General features: G+C 50.9%; 1 protein-coding gene across 3 annotated transcripts in view; it reads left to right on the plus strand.

The window, feature by feature from the left end:
- MYO1D (myosin ID) overlaps positions 1-21,168 on the plus strand; it is a 156,522-nt gene that overhangs the window by 95,929 nt on the left and 39,425 nt on the right. The window contains exons 21-23 of one of the 3 annotated variants that reach the window (XR_011146736.1): positions 2,359-2,513; positions 10,249-10,310; positions 10,848-11,241. Coding sequence is in view for 2 of the 3 variants with exons in the window: in XM_068996797.1 (XP_068852898.1) it covers positions 2,359-2,513; positions 5,091-5,118 (183 nt within the window). In the remaining variant the exon portion in view is untranslated. Of the gene's footprint in view, positions 1-2,358; positions 2,514-5,090; positions 5,425-10,248; positions 10,311-10,847; positions 11,242-21,168 lie in introns of those variants that run through there. The other 2 variants (XM_068996797.1, XM_068996795.1) reach the window with 2 other exon arrangements.

Raw genomic sequence — 21,168 nt, forward strand, 5'->3', positions numbered from 1 at the left:
TGCTCTTCAAGCAGGGCCAATATTAGTGTTGGTAAATACTGAGATAAGCACCTTCTCTGAAATGATTTCTTTTGTGTTGTATTTATTCGCTCACAGAGTCTTGTGGGGAGGGGTGAAATGGGAAGATTTTGAAGGGCTCTTGGCCTCCTAACAGGGTTCTGTTGAATAATTAATGTTTAAATTGCCTTTTCAAATCTGACACTGCGACTTGTTCATCTTTCACACTCGCTGCACATTTAAAACCTTGATGGCAGCAGTCCCTGTGGTGCTATTGTGCTCACAGGAGGGTATTTAGGCATGCAAATTAATTTTAAGGGACACTATAAAGCCAGGCAGCTGTTAATGCCTGTGCATGAAGTGGAGCTTGTTTGGAAAGCATTTCACAGCCCCAGAATAGCCTGAACAGGGAATAAACTCCACCTGTGCTGGTGGAACTGGTAGCAGAGGGTCCTGCCCGGGGTTCCAGGAGCAGCAGCTGCTGTCCTTCAGCTCCTGGGGTAAGAAACCAACAAAATCCCAGGGACTGGACCTTGTGTGGTGTCTCATCCCAAAAATAGGGCCCAGACCATGCTGCTGTGGGCTGGGCTGGGCTTTTCTGGGATGTGTGAGGCATCCAGAGCTGCTGGAACAGCTTCCTTGGAAATAACACATTGTGACTGCTGAAGCAAAGCCAGGGAGTCGGGAATCTCCAGCTGCATTGGTGCTCACAGGCTCTGGAGGACACAGGAGCCTCTTCCTTAAACAAGGGAATAATGAAACTTTAACTTCCACAGAATGGTTTATGGGTGCCTCTCACTCGGAGGGGAGTGGGGCTTCTCTCTGCAAATCTCTGGATGGCTCAAAGGAGCCCTTTAATGGGCAGGGAAAGTCCTCTGTGTTCTCTGTGTAGTCATCATCCTTTCACCTTTATTTTATTTTATTTTATTTTATTTTATTTTATTTTATTTTATTTTATTTTATTTTATTTTATTTTATTTTATTTTATTTTATTTTATTCCATTTTATTTTATTTTATTTTATTTTATTTTATTTTGTTATATTCTATTTATTCCATTTTATTCTATTTATTTTGTCCCATCTCTTACATTCTATTTATTTTAACCCATTTATTATATTCTATTTATTTTATTCTATTTCCCTTTCTCTGCTTTGCTGTAGTTGCCTTTTGAGGCTTTTTTTGCCCTCCATCCACTTTGTTTCCCCAGCACAGATCCTTTTTTCGCTTTCTCTAATATTCATCTGAGTAACCTGTGCTCCCAGATTGCCCCTCCTAAAAATGTCCTGCTTTTCCTTAGTGAGGTGATGACAAAGCTTTTAGTGAGCCAAGTGCAGTTACTTAACAGACAACAAAGAAAATGCCAGAAAATAAAAAACCCAAACCAAACCTCGGCACCTTTTTATTTTGTCAGAACAGCCAGACCTCATCCATGCCTAAACATGGGAATCACTGTGGCTTTGTAGGGTTTGCAACTCAAATTCTTCCTAAATTCTTGTGTTACCTGCAAATCACAGGGGCACTGAGGTGTTCAGGTTGAAAAAGACCCTTTAAGATCATCAAGTCCAGCCCCCACTAAAGCTGCACCCCCACTAAGCCACATCCTCTGGTGCCCCATCCACACATTTTCTGGACACTTCCAGGGATGGAAACTCCACCCCTGCCCTGGGCAGCTGTGCCAGGGCTGGACAACCAGGGCTGGACAACCCTTTCAGTGAAGAAATTCTCCCCATATCCCACCTCACCCTCCCCTGGCACAGCCTGAGGCCATCAGACACCGTTGGTTTCCCAGCCTGTGTGGGTCTGCAGATGCAGTTGGGCAGACTCCTGGTGAATGTGGGGTCCAGTGCTGTCATCCCACGGAGCTTTTTGGGGAGAGCTTTTACCTGGGGCTGTTGGGACAGCAGCTGGTGCCATCCTTGGCAGATGCCCCATGGCCCTGGAGAGGGAGAGTGGCACAGCAGTGGCACATGAGCTGCTCAGAGCCATCCCAGGCTGGGTGGGGAAACTCCCTCACACCTCCCAGACTCTGAATTCCACAAAGCTGCTGTGGTTTCACCTCGCTCAGCTGCTGGGGGAGCACCCACCCACTGCCACCCCTCAGCTCCGTGGTGGAGCTTGGGAGCATCCTGGAGAGGAAAGAAGCAGCCTGGCAGTGGCAAAGGCACAGGGGATCATGGAATGGCTCAGGCTGGAAAGACCTCAAAGCTCATCCAGTGCCACCCCTGCCGTGGGCAGGGACACCTCCCACTGTCCCAGGCTGCTCCAAGCTCTGTCCAGCCTGGCCTGGGACACTTCCAGGGAAGGGGCATCAATGTTTTTATATCAGCACACCCAACACTGTTCTCCCTTTCTCTCCACAGCTGGTGGGGCTGAGTGTCTCCAACGGGAAGGACCAGCTTGTGGTGTTCCACACCAAAGACAACAAGGATCTCATCGTTTGTCTCTTCAGTAATGACCCCTCCAACGACAGCAGGATCGGGGAGCTTGTGGGAGTCCTGGCCAGTCACTTCAAGAGGTCAGTGCTGGGGCTGCTGGACACCATTCCAAAGTGCCAGGTCATCCCTGGAGTCACTGTGGGGTTGGGCTCCAGCTGGGGCTGTGTTACTTCACTGCAATCCCGGGATACCAGAGGGACCTTTTTTCCTGGCATTTTTGGGACACACGTTTTCCTTACAACACCTTGATGCCTCTTCTGCTTTCCCTGTATGTGTGTGACAGCCATGGGTATTTGGGGGACAAAGATCACTGAAGATGCACTTGAAATGTGTCACAATGGCTCCTGAGGGCTTCCTGCAGCCAAACTCTTCTTATTTAAAATTAAGATGGAGCTTTTCTTTGCTCAGATTGCCCCCCTATCCCAGTACCAGCAGCTGATTTATTGCTTGAGCTGCAAAATGTCATCTCTGCTCCCTGAACTCTGTCTGTCTTGAAAATCCCTGAGCCAAAGCTGGTGATCAGCTGTGGGATATCTGGGATTGGAGCTACAGCTGGAGCAGCAAGAGTCACCTGGATCCCAGGAGGGAATTCCAGGCTGCCCACGCCAGCACCAGGCAGTGGCTGCACTGCAGCCACAAAAGGAACTCTGGGGAGAAGCAGGGTGTGGAGCAAGCAGACCTTTGGGTTGTTCCCTGGCTCTTCCAGAGGAGATTCCCAGGAGGAATGATGCTGCTCAGCACACGCAGCCTTGGCTTTGCTGTTCCCATGCTCCACAGGAGTGGATAAAGGATAAAGTGGAGTCTTTACAGGGAAATCTTCATACAGAGCTGCGAGTGGCAGGAAAACAAGGGGGAATTTTGGTCACTTTAGGTCCCTGGGTATTTTTCCATGAATTCAAGAATGTGCTGGTCCAGCCCCCTCTCACCAGCACGGGGTGAAGTTCAGGGCTGGCCATGCTGCTGGAGGCAGGGGCTGAGTCCACTGGAAATGAATTCTCAGTGCTGGCATAACTTTTTTGGGGAAGTTCAGTGCTGCAGAATGACAGAAAACATTCTCTGGTTTTGCTTTTCCCTAAATATCATTGCATTTCAAAGGCTGCTCTCGAAGGCTTGGGAGATTCTGTAAAGCAATGCACTTTATTTGGGAATCCTTGGGGTCCCTGGAGTTCTTCCATCCAGCATCACCTGCAGGTGGCTGATGCTCCTCGGGGCCTTGCTGGGTCTCTGATGTGGGGATGGGCTGGGACACAATTGGCACAGTTGGAGACAGAAGCATATGAACTGCTGAACACTCCATGGATGGCCTGGAGAGAGCTGAAGGAAAAGGGGGAGAAAAAAGGAAAAAAATAGGGGCATCAAGGCAGGCTGATTTGGACAAGGGGAGAAGAAGGAGTCTGCCCAGAGATGGTCTCTTCTCCCATTTGGAGACTCCCCATGCTTTTCCTGGTGATTGGCTTTACCATCCTAATAAAACCACGAATTTGGGGGTATTTAATCCTTAATCTGCATCATCTCCTCCCCTCCTAGGATGAGAGCACCTGGAGGGATCCAGGTCCCACGTTCAGTGTCCAATTCCCCAAAATTGCTGTTCCTTTTGCTCGGATGGGTCCCCCCAGCACCAGCCCTTGTGTCACCTGTCCCCCACGCAGCCCCAGGCACAGCTGCTTCTCTTGAACAAAGGATGTTGTGAGCATCAGCCTCAAGTATTGCACTGCTCTCCTAAAGGTGGAAACTGCTGATTCTCAGTTTCTTCCACTGATTTTAACAATGACATTTCTATCTTTAAAAATAATTAGGCTTCATCTAATCACTGTCTGTAGGAGAATGGCAGTTAAATACATTTGTGTGCTGATCAGCTCCACTTAACACAATATTAGCTTTATTTTAGTGCTTCAAATGACAAATCTCAGCACAGCTGGGTAAATGGGAGAGCTGCTCTAGAAGCCCATTTTTCTCCAACATCCAATAAAAGTTCCTGGATGAAGGGCAAGGCACAGGACAACTTGCATTTAGTTTCCCAAATATATAAAATGTCATGGTTTCCCTCTTCAAAGCAGCATCTGTAAATCAAAATAGAAGGAAATATTCATGTTTTCCATCACTTCCCATTTTCCTGGAGTCAAAAGCTGCTGTCAGTGAATGGGATTAGCTGACCCCTTGCTGGAGAGGCGCTGGGGGAATTCCTCATTAACCAGGATTAGCTGCGGGTCATGTGCCCCTGGCAGGGGTCAGTTTTCTCCTCCTGCCTGAGGAGCTGCTGCTCTGAGCAAAGACTGGAGCCAGCAGGAAAATCTTGAGCCTAAAAGTTCAGTTTCTTGGGAAGATCCCACCCATGGTGGGGTTTGAGAGCTTTGCTCCACCCAGGAGGTGGGAGCAGCTCCCGTGGGTTGTGGAGCTCTCACTGAATATTGAAAGCAGTTTCTGGCCATCTCAGACCCATCCTGAATCCCTGCTGGGAGGTTTTGGCAGGGCTGAGGTGTCACAGGCACCTGTGGTTGTGTGGGGGGTGGTGGGTAATGATCCTTTAACTTTGTGGAATAAAATCATGGGAATTCAGGGCCATTCTGTGTTGGTAGGGAAGGGGGGGGAGGAGGAGGCTGCTGGGGTCACCTGTGCTGGGGATACCCAAACCTTCTCATTCAGATGCTTTCTGACAGGTTTTGGTTTTTATTCCAAACTCTTTGAACTGAGAACTTCACTGCTGACATGTCTACTTGGGAATTTTGGGCGTTTCCAGCAAGAAATAGCTTGGACATTTCAGAGCAGTTACAGAGGTGACATCTCTCAATGCTGCACTCTGCAGCTGCTTCTGGGCACAAAGGCTTCACATTTGGGAATGTTTTGCCTGAGTTCACATTTCTTTGCATCACCCATGAAAGCTTCACAAAGCTGGGTCTTTTAAGAGTTATTCCTGGTAGGAATTGTCTTACTTTGAGATTGTGGATCACAAGTAAGTGTTCATACAGTGGAAAACTAACATGAGGCTTCTGGGAGCTGTTTTTAATGGAGTTCATGGGACTTCGAGTCACACTTCCACTAAGTCAGCTGGATTTGGGGTTTTTTTACAATGCACCTGAATTCCCAACAGGAATGATGGGAAGCTGGATGAGGTGTTGGTGTAGTGACCACAGTAAGTTCATGTCTGCCTGCAAAACAGTGCCCATGAGCCTGAGCTCCCCTGGGAGCTCCACCTCAGGGATGGGCATCTCCAGCCAGAGCCCAGGAGAGCTGGGATGCAGTGAGTGCCTGGAACAGCTGGGAAAATCCAGTGGTCCCTTGCCAGGAGCAGGTGTGTGAAATGTGGATCGTGTTTTGCCCTTGGTGCCCAGCAGGAAGCAGAGGTGCACTGCAGTAACTCAGAGCTCAGTGCCCTCGTCCTGGGTTTGCCAAGGCAGGGAACAGCTCCTGGGAGCTCTGGGTGTGGCCACAGTGTCCCTGCAGGGGCTGGAGCTCGGGAGAAAGGGACCTGAGGAGCTCTTGGAGAAGAGGAGGTGGGTGGAGAAGAGGAGGATTCTATTTGTCCTTTCCATTTTACATCCTCACAGCCCCTCAGGCTCAAGAAGATGTCTGGAGTGGTCGGTGCTGGGCACTGAGGACTTTCTGGGTGCCCTTCACCTGAGATGACCCAACTGTGGCCACCTCCCTGTGCTCTCACTGTGCTGTGGCTCCCACCTGTGTTGGGTCCTCCCCGTGGGGGTGATCTGATCCCTGGGGGTGCTCAGGTGTCCCCAGGGAGGGTGCCCAAGGCCCATCCTGTTCCCAGGCTCTGTTCCCCTCCTCCCAGGGCTGATTCCCTGCCCGGGGGTGCAGGCAGGGTTTGTTCTGTCTGGCTGCCCACGCGTTGGGATCAGGGAGTCACTGCCCTGCTCTCCGGTGCTTTCTGTTCCCTAATCCCCACATTGTCTGCAGCCTCAGCCCTTGGGTTCCTTCCAGGATTCCTGGAGGGAAGGGGGCGTTAAAAGAGCAGTCAAAGGCAATCCCTGCAGAACTCCAGCAGAAAATCACTTGCCTGAGGATAATTTTATATTTTCTATTGTGCTTTGGGACCTGTCAGCCAATTTTAATCATTAGTGTGCCCTGGATTCATTTTCCTTAGTTCTGGGCCTTACCCTGGAGCGTTGGCTCCGGTACTGATGGGGCAGGAATTCACTCAGAGGGATCTCACTCAGGGGGATCTCTCACTGCCCCAGGGCTGTGGCTCCAGGTCCTGCTCCACACAGGGCTCCCGGTGATCCTCAGGAAAATCACATTCCCTGCCCTTCCCTTCCTCCTGCCCTGAGTGCTGTCCTTGTGCTCCATCCCTGCATTCCATTGCATGAGGGAGGTGGCAGCAATTTCTTTGATTGGGGAAGTGGAGGGGTTTGGGTGTTGGATTCAGTGGCACCTGCACGTGTGTCACTGTAACCAGGAATGGGCGTGTGCAGGTGGAATTTATACATAAATTACATACAGAAAATTGGGGAAAATCCATGTACATCCATAGATGGGCACAGATCACAGAATCCTGGAGTGGTTTGGGTGGAAGGGACCTCAAAGCCCATCCAGTGCCACCCCTGCCATGGGCACGGACACCTTCCACTGTCCCAGGTTGCTCCAAGCCCCATCCAACCCGGCCTTGGACACTTCCAGGGATGGGGCAGCCACAGCTTCTCTGGGCACCCTGTGCCAGTGCCCAGAATATCTGCAAGCATTCAGGAAAAATATGTTTCTATAGCTGTAAAACGTTCAAAACTCTATTTATGTACATCTGTGTGCACAAGTGTAAAAAAACTGGAGGGAAATCTGTGCCCTCAGCCTCTCAAAACCAGGTTTGGTGGAAGGTGCCCAGGTTTCTCAGGCTTCCATACCGAGCCAGACTTGTCTGGGGAAGCACATCCCAAAACACCTCAGTGCCTCCTCAGCACTCAGGGATACAGCTGGGATTAAAGCTGCTTCTGCTGAATTCTGAGCAGAGCAGGACCTGGGAGGGAACAAGTGAGGTCACCCCTCGGTGAGGTCACCCCTCGTTGGGGTCACCCCTCGGTGGGGTCACCAGAGGCTGCTCATCCCTTGGGGTGGGTGTAGGGAAACCCAAAGCTGAGCTGGGGCTGGAGGAGACACCTCAGGGGATTCAGAAAAGCCTTTTTTAGGGAAAAAAGAGCACTTTGCTTCCCTGGTATTCAAAGCTTCAGCCATAGAACTGAAACTGCTCAAAACTGGGGGTGAGGTGTTATTCCCCTGACCCCCTGCGCTGCAGAAATCACTGTCAGGTAAATCCTCCCCAGAGCTGCAGCGATTTGGGGAGGTTGGATCTGTTTGGTACAAAGGGAAGAACACACAGATGGTTTTTCTGGTGTTTTGCTCTTTGCACCAGTGGTGGCAAACAAAGCTTCTGCAAACAGGGGGAAGTTCGAGGGTGTAAATGGTGCCGTTACCTCAGAGGAGGTGTTTGAGGTGATGCTCCCGGAGCTGAGGGGTGATTTTGTTATTTAGTCTGAATGTGGAGGGGTTTGTCAGGGAGATGGAGACAAACACCCCATAAATACCCATTTTCAGCCCATTGTGCAGGAGCAGGAGTGTTTGGTACATTTTTGGTGCTGGCTGTAAACAAAGCCAGAGGAGATTCAACTTGGGGTGATTTTGATTGTTTAGGAAAAAAATGCTCAGCTCAAAGATGAGCCCGGCCTGGAACACAAATCATTTGATTAAAATGGATTCAAGATTTTTTATTTGATGGTTTTTTTCCACTGATGTGGAGAGACAAACCTTTGGCTCAGGCCCAGCAATCAGGCAAGGGGTTAAACCTTCAATTTGTCATATAAATATGCTTTTTCCTATCAAAATTGGGCTGATTTTAATCAGTTTAGGATTGTTCTTTTCTTTTTAAGCTGTTTTCCTTTCTCTGGTAGAAACCTTGATTAACTGCTGAGATTCAGGGAGCTAAACCTGGAGCGTGTTCTGGGTAGCAGGACCATGGGGATATTAATGTTGGATTTTTGGGACAAAGGCAGGAGGAGGAGCCCAAACTGCTTCAGGAGAACATGAGCACAGCTCCCAAAGCCTCTCCCCAGGAAATAACCCTGTCCTGGGGCAGAGCCTGCCCTCAGAGGAGGGGTGGCACCCCCTGGCATCACACAAATCTGGCACTTGAGCTTTGAGAGATCCCTGAGCTGACAGGGGGTCACAGCCAGGGCTGAGGGGGCTCCTTCATTTTTAATCATAATCCATTTTTAGGCAAATTCTGCTGGGTTTGGGGGGAGCCTGAACCCACAGGTAGCAGCTTTTAAGCACCAAGTACCCTGCAGAAGGGCAGTGGCAAGGGGAAAACAGTTTCCTTATACAAAATAAATGGGAAAATAAAACAAACTGGAAAAATTGGCCTCGTTCTCTTGGCTTGTGTTTGTGACTTCAATAAAACCTCTAGCCTGTAGCTAAGATTTACCTTTGATTTATGGTGTTTATAGAGTTGGACAGGGCTTGGAGCAGCCTGGGATAGTGGAAGGTGTCCCTGCCCATGGCAGGGGTGGCACTGGATGGGCTTTCAGGTCCCTTCCAACCCAACCCATTCCATGATTCCCCAATAATCACCTCTGGTAATTCCTCTGTCGACCCCACAGTTGTAACTTGGGTTGAGAAATGAGTTTTCCTTGGGAAAACAGATGAAAGATTTGTTGTTTTGAGTGACTCTAGGGCATGGAGAGGTGGAATTACAGCACCCTGATGAGACTCTGTCTCTGCTGTAATTCTTTTACATCTCAGAAAACTCTTGTTGAAACTTTTCCCCAACACTTGTCCTGTGGGAAAGGAACTTGTTAAGGAACTCAGAAGAGGATCATGCCCTTCCTTAAAACTCATCTTCCCACTGCTGCTGCTGCTCATTCTCTGAGTGGGTCCCTGGCCAGGGAAGCCTCCCCAGCTCACACTCCCATGGAAAAGCAGCTTTTTGTTACACTTCTCAATGTGTTCCTGACACGGAAAAAAGTATTTGTCTCCCACAGTCCTGGATTTGTGATCTTGAGAACACAATGAGCTCAGGGGAGGGGTTTGGGCTCTCACCAGGCCAATGGATTTGTGTGAATCCTTTATTTGAGTCCCAGCCTCTGCATCTGAAAGTCAATTCTTGTGTCTGGTAACATAAATAGTAACAATTAATTGTATTTCATGGCCTTTCTTTGAGTCCAGCCAGGTTTATTGGTCAGTTTTCCTTCCCTAATCTGCCTGTGCCCTGCACCATTGTGTGTCAATTTTGTCCAAAACCCTCTGGAAAGAGGATTCAGTTTTATTCCTTTCCATCCTTTATTCCAGCATCCCTGTGGAACTTTGGTGCTTTCCCTTCCCTGAGCAGCTCCTGGATGCTGAAGGGTCCTCCTGGGAGGGAGCTCTGGGTAGAAATGAAGTTATTGGGGCTTGGGGTGCTGAAGGAGATTGATATTCCCATGGTGTCGCTTGGTGTTTCCTGGAATTGTTTTGTGTTCGAGAAGTCTCCCCCAGGGCACTTAAAAATCGTGGATTACTTTGGGAATTTGGACCCAGGTTTCCTCAGTAACTGTAATTCCTGTGGAAGTAGATCTCCAGTGACCCAAAAATCCTCTTCACTGGCTGGAGGTGCTCTCTGGTGTCCAAAGGTGCTCCCCAGAGATGCCAAAGTCCTCTTCAGTGGCTAGAGGTCCCCTCCTGTGGCCACAGGTGCTTTCAGTGACCCACAGGTGCTCTCAGTGACCCACAGGTGCTTTCAGTGGCCCACAGGTGCTTTCAGTGGCCCACAGGTGCTCTCCAGCCCTCCACCTCAGTGTGATATTACTACAGATGATGTTTGCTCTCGCTGACCTTTTGCAGAGCTCCCTGAGTTTCCCGGTTCATTCCCTGTCTCCATCTGAAGGATCTGTTGGGTTAAACAGGTAAATCCTTTCCATCCTTGGACAAGCTAAAGCTCCAGAGTGAAACTGGACTTACTTGTGGTCTGGGGGGAAAAGCAGCATTGAGACTGTCAGAAGAGGTGAGACAGTCCTAGAGTAGAAAACTCAAAGCCATCCTCCTCCACCTCCTCCTTCTCCTTCTCCTCCTCTTCCTCCTCCTCCTCCCTCAGGGTTTCAGAAGCCTCAGACCCCTAAATATGAACATTTTCATATTTTAGGGCACTTAACATTTTCTGTGTCATTTTATGAGGCTCTGTCCAGCTCTCTGCTCTCCTTGAGACATTTATGATCAGAAATTAAAGCAATTAAGGCAATCACTCCTGAGGATCTGGAATTCCTGCATCCCACAGCTGCCCTTCCCAATCCAGCTTCCCTTTTGGTGCTGGGAGCTGGGGATTTCCTCCAGCACAGGCAGTGATGTGGGAATAGGAAAATGGAAATTTCTCATCTTACAAATCTCTTCCTCTCTGGCTCTGGGCTCTGTTCAGTGCATTCATTATCACAAATTCTTATTTTCAGTCTTGAACCGCAGCTCTCGGCATTCACTGAGCACCGGGGAAGTTTGACACGAATCCACACTTCTTTCTTTTCCTGAAAATGCTCAAAAATCCCGTGGATGTGGCACTTGAGTGATGAACATGGTGGGGGTGCTGGATTGACAGTTGGACCTGATGATCTTCAAGGTCTTTTCCAGCTTTAATGATTCCATGATTCCATGAGCCATCACCCCACCCCCGTTAACAACCTGACAGAAGCAGGAGTGTCTCTGAAAAAGTGTTGGATGGTACAAACACAGCCCTAAATCCTCTGCTGCATCCAAAAATCCCAAAATCCCAGAATGGTTTGGGTTGGAAGGGACCTTAAAGCCCCTCCAGCCCCACCCCTGCCCTGGCAGGGACACCTCCCACTGTCCCAGGCTGCTCCCAGCCCCAATGTCCAGCCTGGCCTGGGACACTGCCAGGGATCCAGGGGCAGCCCCAGCTGCTCTGGGCACCCTGTGCCAGGGCCTGCCCACCCTCCCAGGGAACAATTCCTTCCCAATATCCCATCCATCCCTGCCCTCTGGCACTGGGAAGCCATTCCCTGTGTCCTGTCCCTCCATCCCCTGTCCCCAGTCCCTCTCCATGTTTCCTGCAGCTCCCTCAGGCCCTGCAAGGCCACAGTGAGCTCACCCCTGGTCTCCTCCCCAGGCTGAACAATCCCAGCTCTCCCAGCTCTCCATCCCTCAGATCATCCTGGAGCCTCCTTTTGTTCCCAGTGAGGCACTCCAGGCTGGGTTTCCCACCTTGGTTTCCCACACTGGCTCTCATTATTCCCAGTGAAGGTCTTGTTGTGCTCTGTGGGCCAGACCCTAAGCCAAGCTTAGGAGAAGCTTTGCCTTTTAACTGCACTCCTTCAGTTTGGAGAGAGCTCTGAGGATCAATCCCAAAGAGGTTTCTGTAAAAACTTGGACAGCAAAGGTTTTCAAGGCCTTAATATTTTTAGAGAGACGGAAATTTAATAAAATAAAGAGGATCAGTAGGTTGGTCATGTTTGAAACAATAAGGGAAAGATGCATCTTTCTCTTAAATATTTAATCAAGAGAAATAGAATCATCAATAAAATATTGGTATTGATTAATGTATTGGATATTTGATAAGCCTCATCAAAAATATTCCAGCCACTTTTTACATTCTTACATAAAATGAAGTATCATGAAAATTCACATGAACAAAGCTTTCCTGCTCTTCTGCTCTGTGGCATCTTCAGCAGAGCCAAAACTGCTCTTTGCAGCTTCCTTTCCTCCCATTCTCCTCTGGCCCAGCTCTTTGCATCTCCTGAGCTCAGGTTTGAGTTGTTCCCCAAAAAGCTTTGGTGTTTCTGTGACTGCTCTGTCAGAGGTCACTGGGATCCCAGAAAATGATTCTGTTTAGTGCCTTCAGTCTGTTTAGGGATTCTAATGAGTGATTTTTCACAGAATGCAGAGGGGAGGTTGGGTTTGAGGTTTTTCTGGATGGTGTGGAAGATCTCACTGATAAGACCTGGATGTGCTGAAGACCCCGAGCTTGGGGCTTGGCATTTTTGGAAATATCTGAGGACCTTTCTAATTAGATACTAAATATTTGGCAGAAGTATTGCCTCCCAACAGTTCCTTCTGAAGCTGAGGTCAGATAAATTGGAATTTAAATGTGGCTGTATTGGAAAAACAAAGCAAAACCGTTTATTTCTCAACATGTTTTAGAGCTTTTATTTTGTTTTTTGCTACAGATACAGAACTGAATCTGTGAGCTGAAGGTTTAAAGCTCGTGCTGTAAAGCAGGCTGGAAAAAAAAAATCATGTTCCTGGTGTAAAACTGAAGTAGATCAACTTAATCTACTGAGCCTGGAGTGTTGCTCTCCTTCCAAATCCTCCCACACCAGGTTGTCATTTCTTACCCAGATTTCTGAGTGTGTTTGGTCCATGGCTCTCCTCTTTCCCCTTTGCTCTGCCAAATTCCCAAATTAAGCAGTGTTGGGGTTTTTATGTCATATAAGAAAGATTTGCATAAGTGCAGTTATGGTAATTTTGTGGTGAGTTTCAATGTGTTGGCTTCATTTCAGCCCTTCAGACCCTTAAATCACTTTTGATTTGCTGTTGCTTAAACATTGTCTTTTTACCCCTTTGGAAAACAGATGCATTGAGGATGAGCCGAGTCAAATTTCCTTGGAAATCTGCTTTGTTCCTGGAGTCAGGCTGAGAGCTCCTGCCCAGAGCTGGGTGTAATAATTTATTATCCAAATGGGATGTTTTAGGGCTGAATTAAGTGAGGGGGAAAAAACCAGAGGGGAGTGCCAGTGAGGAAAATCCAAATTTTTTTCCCCAATTTTTTTCCCCAAATAAAAAACCTTTTTACAGTGGGCATGGGGAGCCCTGGCACAGGGTGCCCAGAGCAGCTGGGGCTGCCCCTGGATCTTTGGCAGTGCCCAAGGCCAGGCTGGATGGGGCTGGGAGCAGCCTGGGACAGTGGAAGGTGTTCCTGCTGTGGCAGGGGTGGCACTGGGTGGGCTTTAAGTCCCTTCCTATCCTGGGATTCTGGGATAAATCCCACTCAGAGGAGCCAGCTGAGTTCGGGCTCCTCTCCCCACCGGGTGTAGTGGCAGGATCCTGACCATGTCTGTCCCACTCCCAGGAAAGCTCTGCGAGCTGTGTTATTCCCAGTTTCCGTGCTGTGCTGGGCTCCAAGCTGTGGGATCCCTTCGAGGTGCTTTAAAAAAAAGAAAGAATTCCATGGTGGAAAATGGCACCTTAAAGGATCTGGCCTGGAAAAGTGCTGCTGGCAGCGGGCTGGTGGGGCAGGGCAGGGCTGTGCAGCCTGGGAAGGATCCAAGTGCCAGCCTGGGTTCCCTGAAAACCTGGGATTCTGAGGCACAGCATCGAGTGTGGGGATGGGTGGGGAGGCAGCTGAGCACAGCAGCACAGGCTCGGCCCCGAGCTGCTGCCGGGAGGTGCCACATCCCCATCCTGGTGTTCTGTGCTCCCGGCAGCGGCTCCAGCGCTGATCGCCCCACCCAGCCCAGCCCCATCCCACTGCAGCCGCATCTCCCGCTCTGAGGAGGCTTCACGGTGTCCTCTGGGCACACAGGAACAGCCTGCCTTCTCCAGGGGGTGCCCGAGGTGTTCCTGCCTTCTCCTGGGTGTGCCTGTGGGGTTCCTGCCTTCTCCTAGGGGTGCCCATGGGGTTCCTGTCTTCTCCTGGGTGTGCCCATGGGGTTCCTGTCTTCTCCTGGGTGTGCCTGTGGGGTTCCTGCCTTCTCCTTGGGGTGCCTGTGGGGTTCCTGCCTTCTCCTGGGGGTGCCCGTGGGGTTCCTGCCTTCTCCTGGGTGTGCCCGTGGGGTTCCTGCCTTCTCCTGGGGGTGCCCGTGGGGTTCCTGCCTTCTCCTTGGGGTGCCTGTGGGGTTCCTGCCTTCTCCTTGGGGTGCCTGTGGGGTTCCTGCCTTCTCCTGGGGGTGCCCGTGGGGTTCCTGCCTTCTCCTGGGTGTGCCCGTGGGGTTCCTGCCTTCTCCTGGGGGTCCTAGTGGGGTTCCTGCCTTCTCCTTGGGGTGCCTGTGGGGTTCCTGCCTTCTCCTGGGTGTGCCCATGGAGTTCCTGTCTTCTCCTGGAGGTGTCCATGGGGTTCCTGCCTTTTCCTGGGGGTCCTAGTGGGGTTCCTGCCTTCTCCTGGGGGTGCCTGTGGGGTTCCTGCAGCCAGAGCTGCTTCCAGCATCTCCAGGGTGCTTGGCCACAGCCTCTCCCCCACAGAGAACAATGAGCCATTTTCTCCTTTCGAGCCTTGCTGGGTTGATAAGTAGTTGGCAAAAGGAGCTTCATGGGGTCACAAAATCCCGGAATATCCTGAGCTGGACCCAGGAGGATCATCAGGTCCAACTCCTTGGGGAGTTTGGGGTTTGTTGCCCATGCAGGCCCAGGGAGAAGTTTATTTGCAGGCCCCTCACCTCCCCACAGTCTGGAATGGGTGTGCAGGGAGTAGCTTTCACTACAGATTTCATCCCATTTCAATTCATCCTTTCCTTCAAGGATTTCATTTGGGAGCTGCAGTGCTGAGAGGAAAATGCAATTCAGGTGATAAAAACCAAATTAGGAAAAGCCCAAGGAGCACCTGCTGCTCCCATGTTCAGATCCATCCAACACTGGGCTCTGCCTCGGAGCTGGATGAGTTTTTGTGTTGGTTTTGGCCTGGTTTCCTTCCCACCAATGGGGAATGCTGGGGTGGAAGGAGCTCTGGATATGCACCAGGCATGGAGGAGAGACAGATATTCCAGAAAACTTCTGAAATGCTCCAGCTTTCCAGCAGCATCACTTTCAAAATGTCCATCTCTGCTTGTGGCCCTGAGGGCCAGCACTGGGCTGTTCCCAGGCTCCTCCAGCCAAGGCTTGGAGGCAGAGTGCTGGTTTGGTTCTTGGGGCAGGATTGAATGGGTTTAAACTTGGGGGTCAAACAGCAAGAGCTGGCAGTGACACCGAGCTGCTGGCTCCGTGCTGCTCCCTTTGTTCCCCCTCCTCTCCCCTCTGGAAGCTCCAGCTCTGGCTGAACCCTGTCAGCGCTGGTCAGGCCATGCAGGGCTGGGGGCTGTGACCACCCAAACGTGGGGTCCTGCTTTGGAGCCGGTGGGATCCTGTGCCAGACACGGAGCATTTGGATCCAGGAGTGCCATGGGCAGGGAAGGGGCAGGGGATGGGCTTTGGGAATGGGGCACTGTCCTTTCAGGGCGGAGTGGCCGCTCAGGCTGGGGCTCTGTGTGCTGGTGATGCTCTGCTGGCCTGGGACATCCCTCCCTTGGCCTCCCAGCACAGCCAAGAGGAGGCAGCTCCTCCACAGGAATCCTCCCTGTCCCTCTCCCATCTCTGTCCCGTCCCTACACAGCACATGATGCTCCCCAGAGCTCCAAAGGGCAGTTTCCTTCCTTCCTTCCTTCCTTCCTTCCTTCCTTCCTTCCTTCCTTCCTTCCTTCCTTCCTTCCTTCCTTCCTTCCTTCCTTCCTTCCTTCCTTCCTTCCTTCCTTCCTTCCTTCCTTCCTTCCTTCCTTCCTTCCTTCCTTCCTTCCTTCCTTCCTTCCTTCCTTCCTTCCCTCCCTCCCTCCCTCCCTCCCTCCCTCCCTCCCTGCCTTCTTTTCCCCCATACCCCACTGCAGAACCAGGCAGGGGGTCACTGGGGCAGGTGCTTTGAGGTTGATTTCCTCAGCACAAAAGTCCTGAGAGGAGGGAAAAGAAATCTGAAAGGAAAGAGGATAATGCTCTGATTCCATGAAATCCCTGGACCTTTCCCCATATTCCTTATCCTTCCTCTAAACACCCAGTTCCATACTGGGAACCCAGTAGCAGCTCTGTGTGCTGCTGTGGTGATCCCAGGAGTACACAGCTGCTTTCAGGAAGCTGCCACACATTTTTCCCTGGAATTCTGCCCACCTCGCTGCTGTTCCATCGGTTCCCTCCTCCAGCATTTCCCTCGGTTAAGGGCCGCAGTGACTGACAGCAAACAAAAAACAACAACAACAAAAGCTCCATCGTGATCATATTTACTGGTGACCTACTTTAAATGCTCTTTCCTGCTGCTTCGGTGTGTGCTGCAGCGCTGCTGGCTCGAGTCTCCCGGGAATTGCTGCTGGAATGATAATGAATGCAAAGCGTGGCCCCTCGCTTGTTTAACTGGAGTCTCTCAAAGACGTGGTTTATTTTTTATTGCATCATTTAGACTTCCTTCTTTTCCCCCTCTTGTGATGTATTATTCCCATTTTTGGTCTCGCTGCTTTGTGCCTGACTGCAGACAGTGCTGTTGTTTGAAGTGATGCCATTAAATCATGGGATGCCTTCATCTTTTGATAATTTTTCCGTTTGTTTTTCAGGAAAATTAGGCTTTTAGCTCTCTCCTGGAGAGTCTGAGCTGTGTTGTCAAAGGCTTGTGCTCAGCATAATTTTTTTTTTTTTTCTGGTGGAAATACTCCAGCAGAGGTGATTATTTATTTAACAAACACTTCACGCCTGCTCTGGTGCGTTGTTGTAGGGTTGCTGTAAATGGGTTTGCAGTGCAGGATGGGAAGTCATCAGCAGTTTGTGTATTTATAAATCATGGAATGGTTTGGCTGGGAAGGGAGCTTAAAGCCCATCCATTCCCACCCCTGCCATGGACAGGGACACCTCCCACTGTCCCAGGCTGGCCTTGGACACTTCCAGGGATCCAGAGGCAGCCACAGCTGCTCTGGGCACCCTGTGTCAGGGCCTCCCCACCCTCCCAGGGAACAATTCCTTCCCAGTATCCCATCCAGCCCTGCCCTCTGGCACTGGGAAGCCATTCCCTGTGTCCTGTCCCTCCAGGCCTTGTCCCCAGTCCCTCTGCAGCTCTCCTGGAGCCCCTTTAGGCCCTGCAAGGGGCTCTGAGCTCTCCCTGAAGCCTTCTCTTCTCCAGGTGAGCACCCCCAGGTCTCCCAGCCTGGCTCCAGAGCAGCTTTGTGGTCTCATCTGGACTTGCTCCAGCTTTATAATTGCCCCTCTCAAGTCTTCCTGGTTTTCCTCTTCACTGATTCATTTAGAGAAAGGTTTGGATGTTCCTTCACTCCCCAGTGCACTGCACTGCTGTGTTTGGGAGGGATGGGGCTGTGTTTGCTGTAATTTGTGAATTCAGGATTGACTGTGTCCATGGAATGGTAAATTAATCCTACCTTTGCAAAGAATATCATGCCCCATCCCTGGCAGTGTCCCAGGCCAGGCTGGACGGGGCTTGGAGCAGCCTGGGACAGTGGGAGGTGTCCCTGCCCATGGCAGGGGTGGCACTGGGTGGGCTTTAAGGTCCCTTCCAACCCAAACCATTCCATGGTTCTGTAATTCCATGAATATCAGGATGATGCAGGAATCCACTGAAGCCATGGATAAGGGATCACACCTGAAATGTTCTTTTCTAGTGACTCCAGAATCCTTCTGGTTCATACCTCAGTCACACAGAGCAGGCTGTGTTTCCATGCCAGCCTGAATTCCCTGACCTCGAATCCAAACAGAATTCGTAAGCACACGGATAAAAATGCATAAAATAAACTCCACCTCGTGTCTTCTGTGTTTCCCAGCACCCCAGAACTGTGTTATTTGAGCAAAGCCCTGGGTCAGGTGTAAATAACAAACTCAGGTTCTTGAAGCCCATAGGATCACAGAGTCAGGTTGGAAAAGTCCTCCAAGATCTGAGTCCAGCTGTTCCCCCAGCACTGCCCAGGCCACCACTGACCCCTGTCCCCAAGTGTCACATCCACAGGGCTTTTAAACCCTGCCAGGGATGGGGACTCCACCCTTGCTCTGGGCAGCCTGTTCAGATAATTCTCCAGATAATTCAGATAATTCAGATTTCCTGGTTTCTCAGCAGACACTCTTGCACTGGGGGTTTATTTTCACGGCTGGCTGGGGGATTGGAGGTGTGAGGGAACATTTGCCACCCTCTCCCAGCCAGCTCTGGGTGACTGCCCTGTGCTCCCTTCCTAGGGCAGGACTTTGTCCCTGTGGTGTCCCCACAGAGGTGACAGTATCATGGAGGGGGCAGGACAGGGGGTAATCAGCTCCACTGGTAAAACCACTCAGCACCCGTGGAAATTAATTCAGACTCTGGCTCCAGGGTGCTGGCCCCAAATGAGGCTGTAAGGAATGTTTGGTTCTCCTCTAAGTGAGTGGTGAGGAGGAGCTGGGCAGGAGCATAAACACGGGAACAGCTCGGTGCTGCTCTGGGAGGAGGAACTCATCCCTGGTGTCTCCTTAGTCCATGGACATGGTGTCCCCTCCAGCTGGGATAACTCCTAGGTGATGGCTGAGCTTTATAAAGGGAGTTTGGAGCCTTTGGAGTGGGTGTTGCTGCCTCCATAGGGAAGTTGGGATGTGTGTGCTGTTCTCAGGCAGGACAGTCCTCAGCCCTCATCCCTCACAAACCACGGGAATAAACTGGGATTGACTGGAAGAGCTGCCAGAGAAGTTCTTGCCACAAAACGTGGCTCAGTGGGAGGAGGTTGGGATTACCGTGAGGAATATTGTCTGTCCAGGTCTGTGTCTGTGGGAGTTCATCTGGGAACAGTACATGGAATATTTGGAAGGACACAGAGCAAGCAGGGGAAGGAACCCATGACGGAGTTGTTGACCAGAGAATCTTTGTCACAGCCAGTGGATTTTAATGCCACCATCTCCATATTTAATGCCACCATCTCCACATGTCCCAGCTGCCCATGAGCTCCAGTGGCTGATTCCACCTTACAAAGCACCCTCAGTTTCAGACATTGATCAGGGGTTGTGTCTTATCTCCTCATCTGCTTTAATTTCAGTTCATCCACCAGAGCCCGTGGTATAAATTAATATTCCCAGGCCACGGGGTGCCTTGCATAAAGCATTTTTACATCTAAATGGCACCATACATCCTGGAACAGAGCTGTGATTCATGGGCTGTTACATGCTAAAGCTGAGGTGGAGCCAGCTGACTAATTTATACCGAGTAATTAGATTCTGAATTAAATGCACAAAAGATGATTTTTTTTCCCCTTTGTGCTTTTCCTCATGTGAACTCAGATGAGCTGATACTGGAGAAGGAAAGGTGTTTTTCATTCTCCATCACCCCAGCCTGGTGTCTGCTGGCAGCCTCAAGGGCAGCTGTGGAAGATTTATGGGGATGGCTCCATCCCTGTGCCACCCTCCTGGGAATGTTCACTGGCCAGGCTCCCTTCCAGGAATCCCAGTTTGCAGCCCGGCCTTGGGGACCCTTCCTTCACCCGGGAATGTGTTTGTGTTTGCAGGGACAGACACTCCAGCTGTGATGGTTCCTTCGTGTACAGGCAGAGAGCAGCCAAAAGCAACAGAATAGCCCCGTCTGTGCTGCTCATGGATCAGGGGATGGTTTGGGTTGGAGGGACCTTAAAGCCCATCCAGTGCCACCCCTGCCACGGACAGGGACACTTTCCACTGTCCCAGGTGCTCCAAGCCCCGTCCAACCTGGCCTTGGGCACTGCCAGGGATCCAGGGGCAGCCACAGCTGCTCTGAGCAACCCCTCCTTAGAGCCCCCAGTCCCCCCAGCCCTGATCCCCTGGCACAGGAGTCGTTCCTTTGCTCCTGTCCCCACGGAGATGCTGCTGGGAGCAGATTTGCAGAAGCTGAGCCATGGATCCAGCAGGATCTGGGCTGTTTCCTCCTCCACACCATGGGGACGGGTCCCCCCAGGCTGCTGGTGACCACCTCTGGTTCTGTCCTGGGGGTTCCAGCCACCCCCAGCCCCACAGAGCTGCTGGCAGCTGAGCCTGGCCCAGGGATGGTTCCCAGTCCTGCTGCATCCGAGGGCAGCTGGAGGGGCTGAGCTCTCCCTGCCCAGGCAGGAGGGTCATTCCCCACCACGTTCCACAGGGACAGCAGGATTTCCACACACATCCCTCAGCACCCAGGGTCAGCAGGGGGATGTTGGCCCCCGGTGCCATCTCTGCAATTTCCACACCCCTGGCCCAGTCTCCCCAGCCAGCCCCACTATTTTTAGCTTGGTTTCCCAGGGAAACGGGGCTTTATGTGGCTGCTGTATCCTGAGATTTGACAGTGAGGGAGAGAGGTAGTAAAGATCATTCTCTGTGAGACTTTTTTTGTGAAAATAGCTCATTTTGATTAAAGAGACAAGCCCTGAGATCTTCAGTCATCATGAGGGGTTTCAGCATCCCCAGCCCTTGGGCAGCCACTGCCTTGCTGCTTCCTCAACCCTCCAAGAATTATCCCAGCATGGAAAGGAAAGGGTGCTGAGGGCCAGGACAGGAGTGCAGGGAGGGATTTTTTGGGTTTATTTATTTGTTGGGAAAGCACAGTGTAGTTGTTCCTCCACTCACAGAATGTCTCACTGGATGCTTTTCATGCTCCATAAAAGATGCTTCTGTGGAGCCTCCAGCCATGTGCAGGATCCAGCAGCATCCCCTGAGTGGATCCTTTGCCTCTTTTTAATGTGGAAAAAAGGAAAGGAAAGCTCTATTGGTGCCTGAACCCAGTGACCCTGGGCTGCTGCAAACTTCAGCCCCATGAGATTGGCACACTTGGGCTTGGTGTTCGCATCCAAATCCAGGTGGTGACATTTCCTCCCCAGGAACTTTTGAAGAGAGTAAAATGGGTGATTAAAACACTTACTCATAATTTGTCACCTCAAAGGCCAGCACATGTTGTGTTTTGCCTCACTCAGCATCGGCTGGAGGCTGAGGCAGGACAGGATCCTGTTTTCCAGAGCCAGGGAACATAAGGTGCATCCCCAGTGCAGGCATGACTCGTGTGAAGTGGGGGTTTAAGGAGACTGAACCAGGGGAGGTGGTTTTTAAATCCCTTGTGGTGTGTCAGGAATCTGCCAG

Source organism: Aphelocoma coerulescens, chromosome 27 (assembly GCF_041296385.1).
Source record: "Aphelocoma coerulescens isolate FSJ_1873_10779 chromosome 27, UR_Acoe_1.0, whole genome shotgun sequence".
Lineage (NCBI taxonomy): Eukaryota > Metazoa > Chordata > Aves > Passeriformes > Corvidae > Aphelocoma > Aphelocoma coerulescens.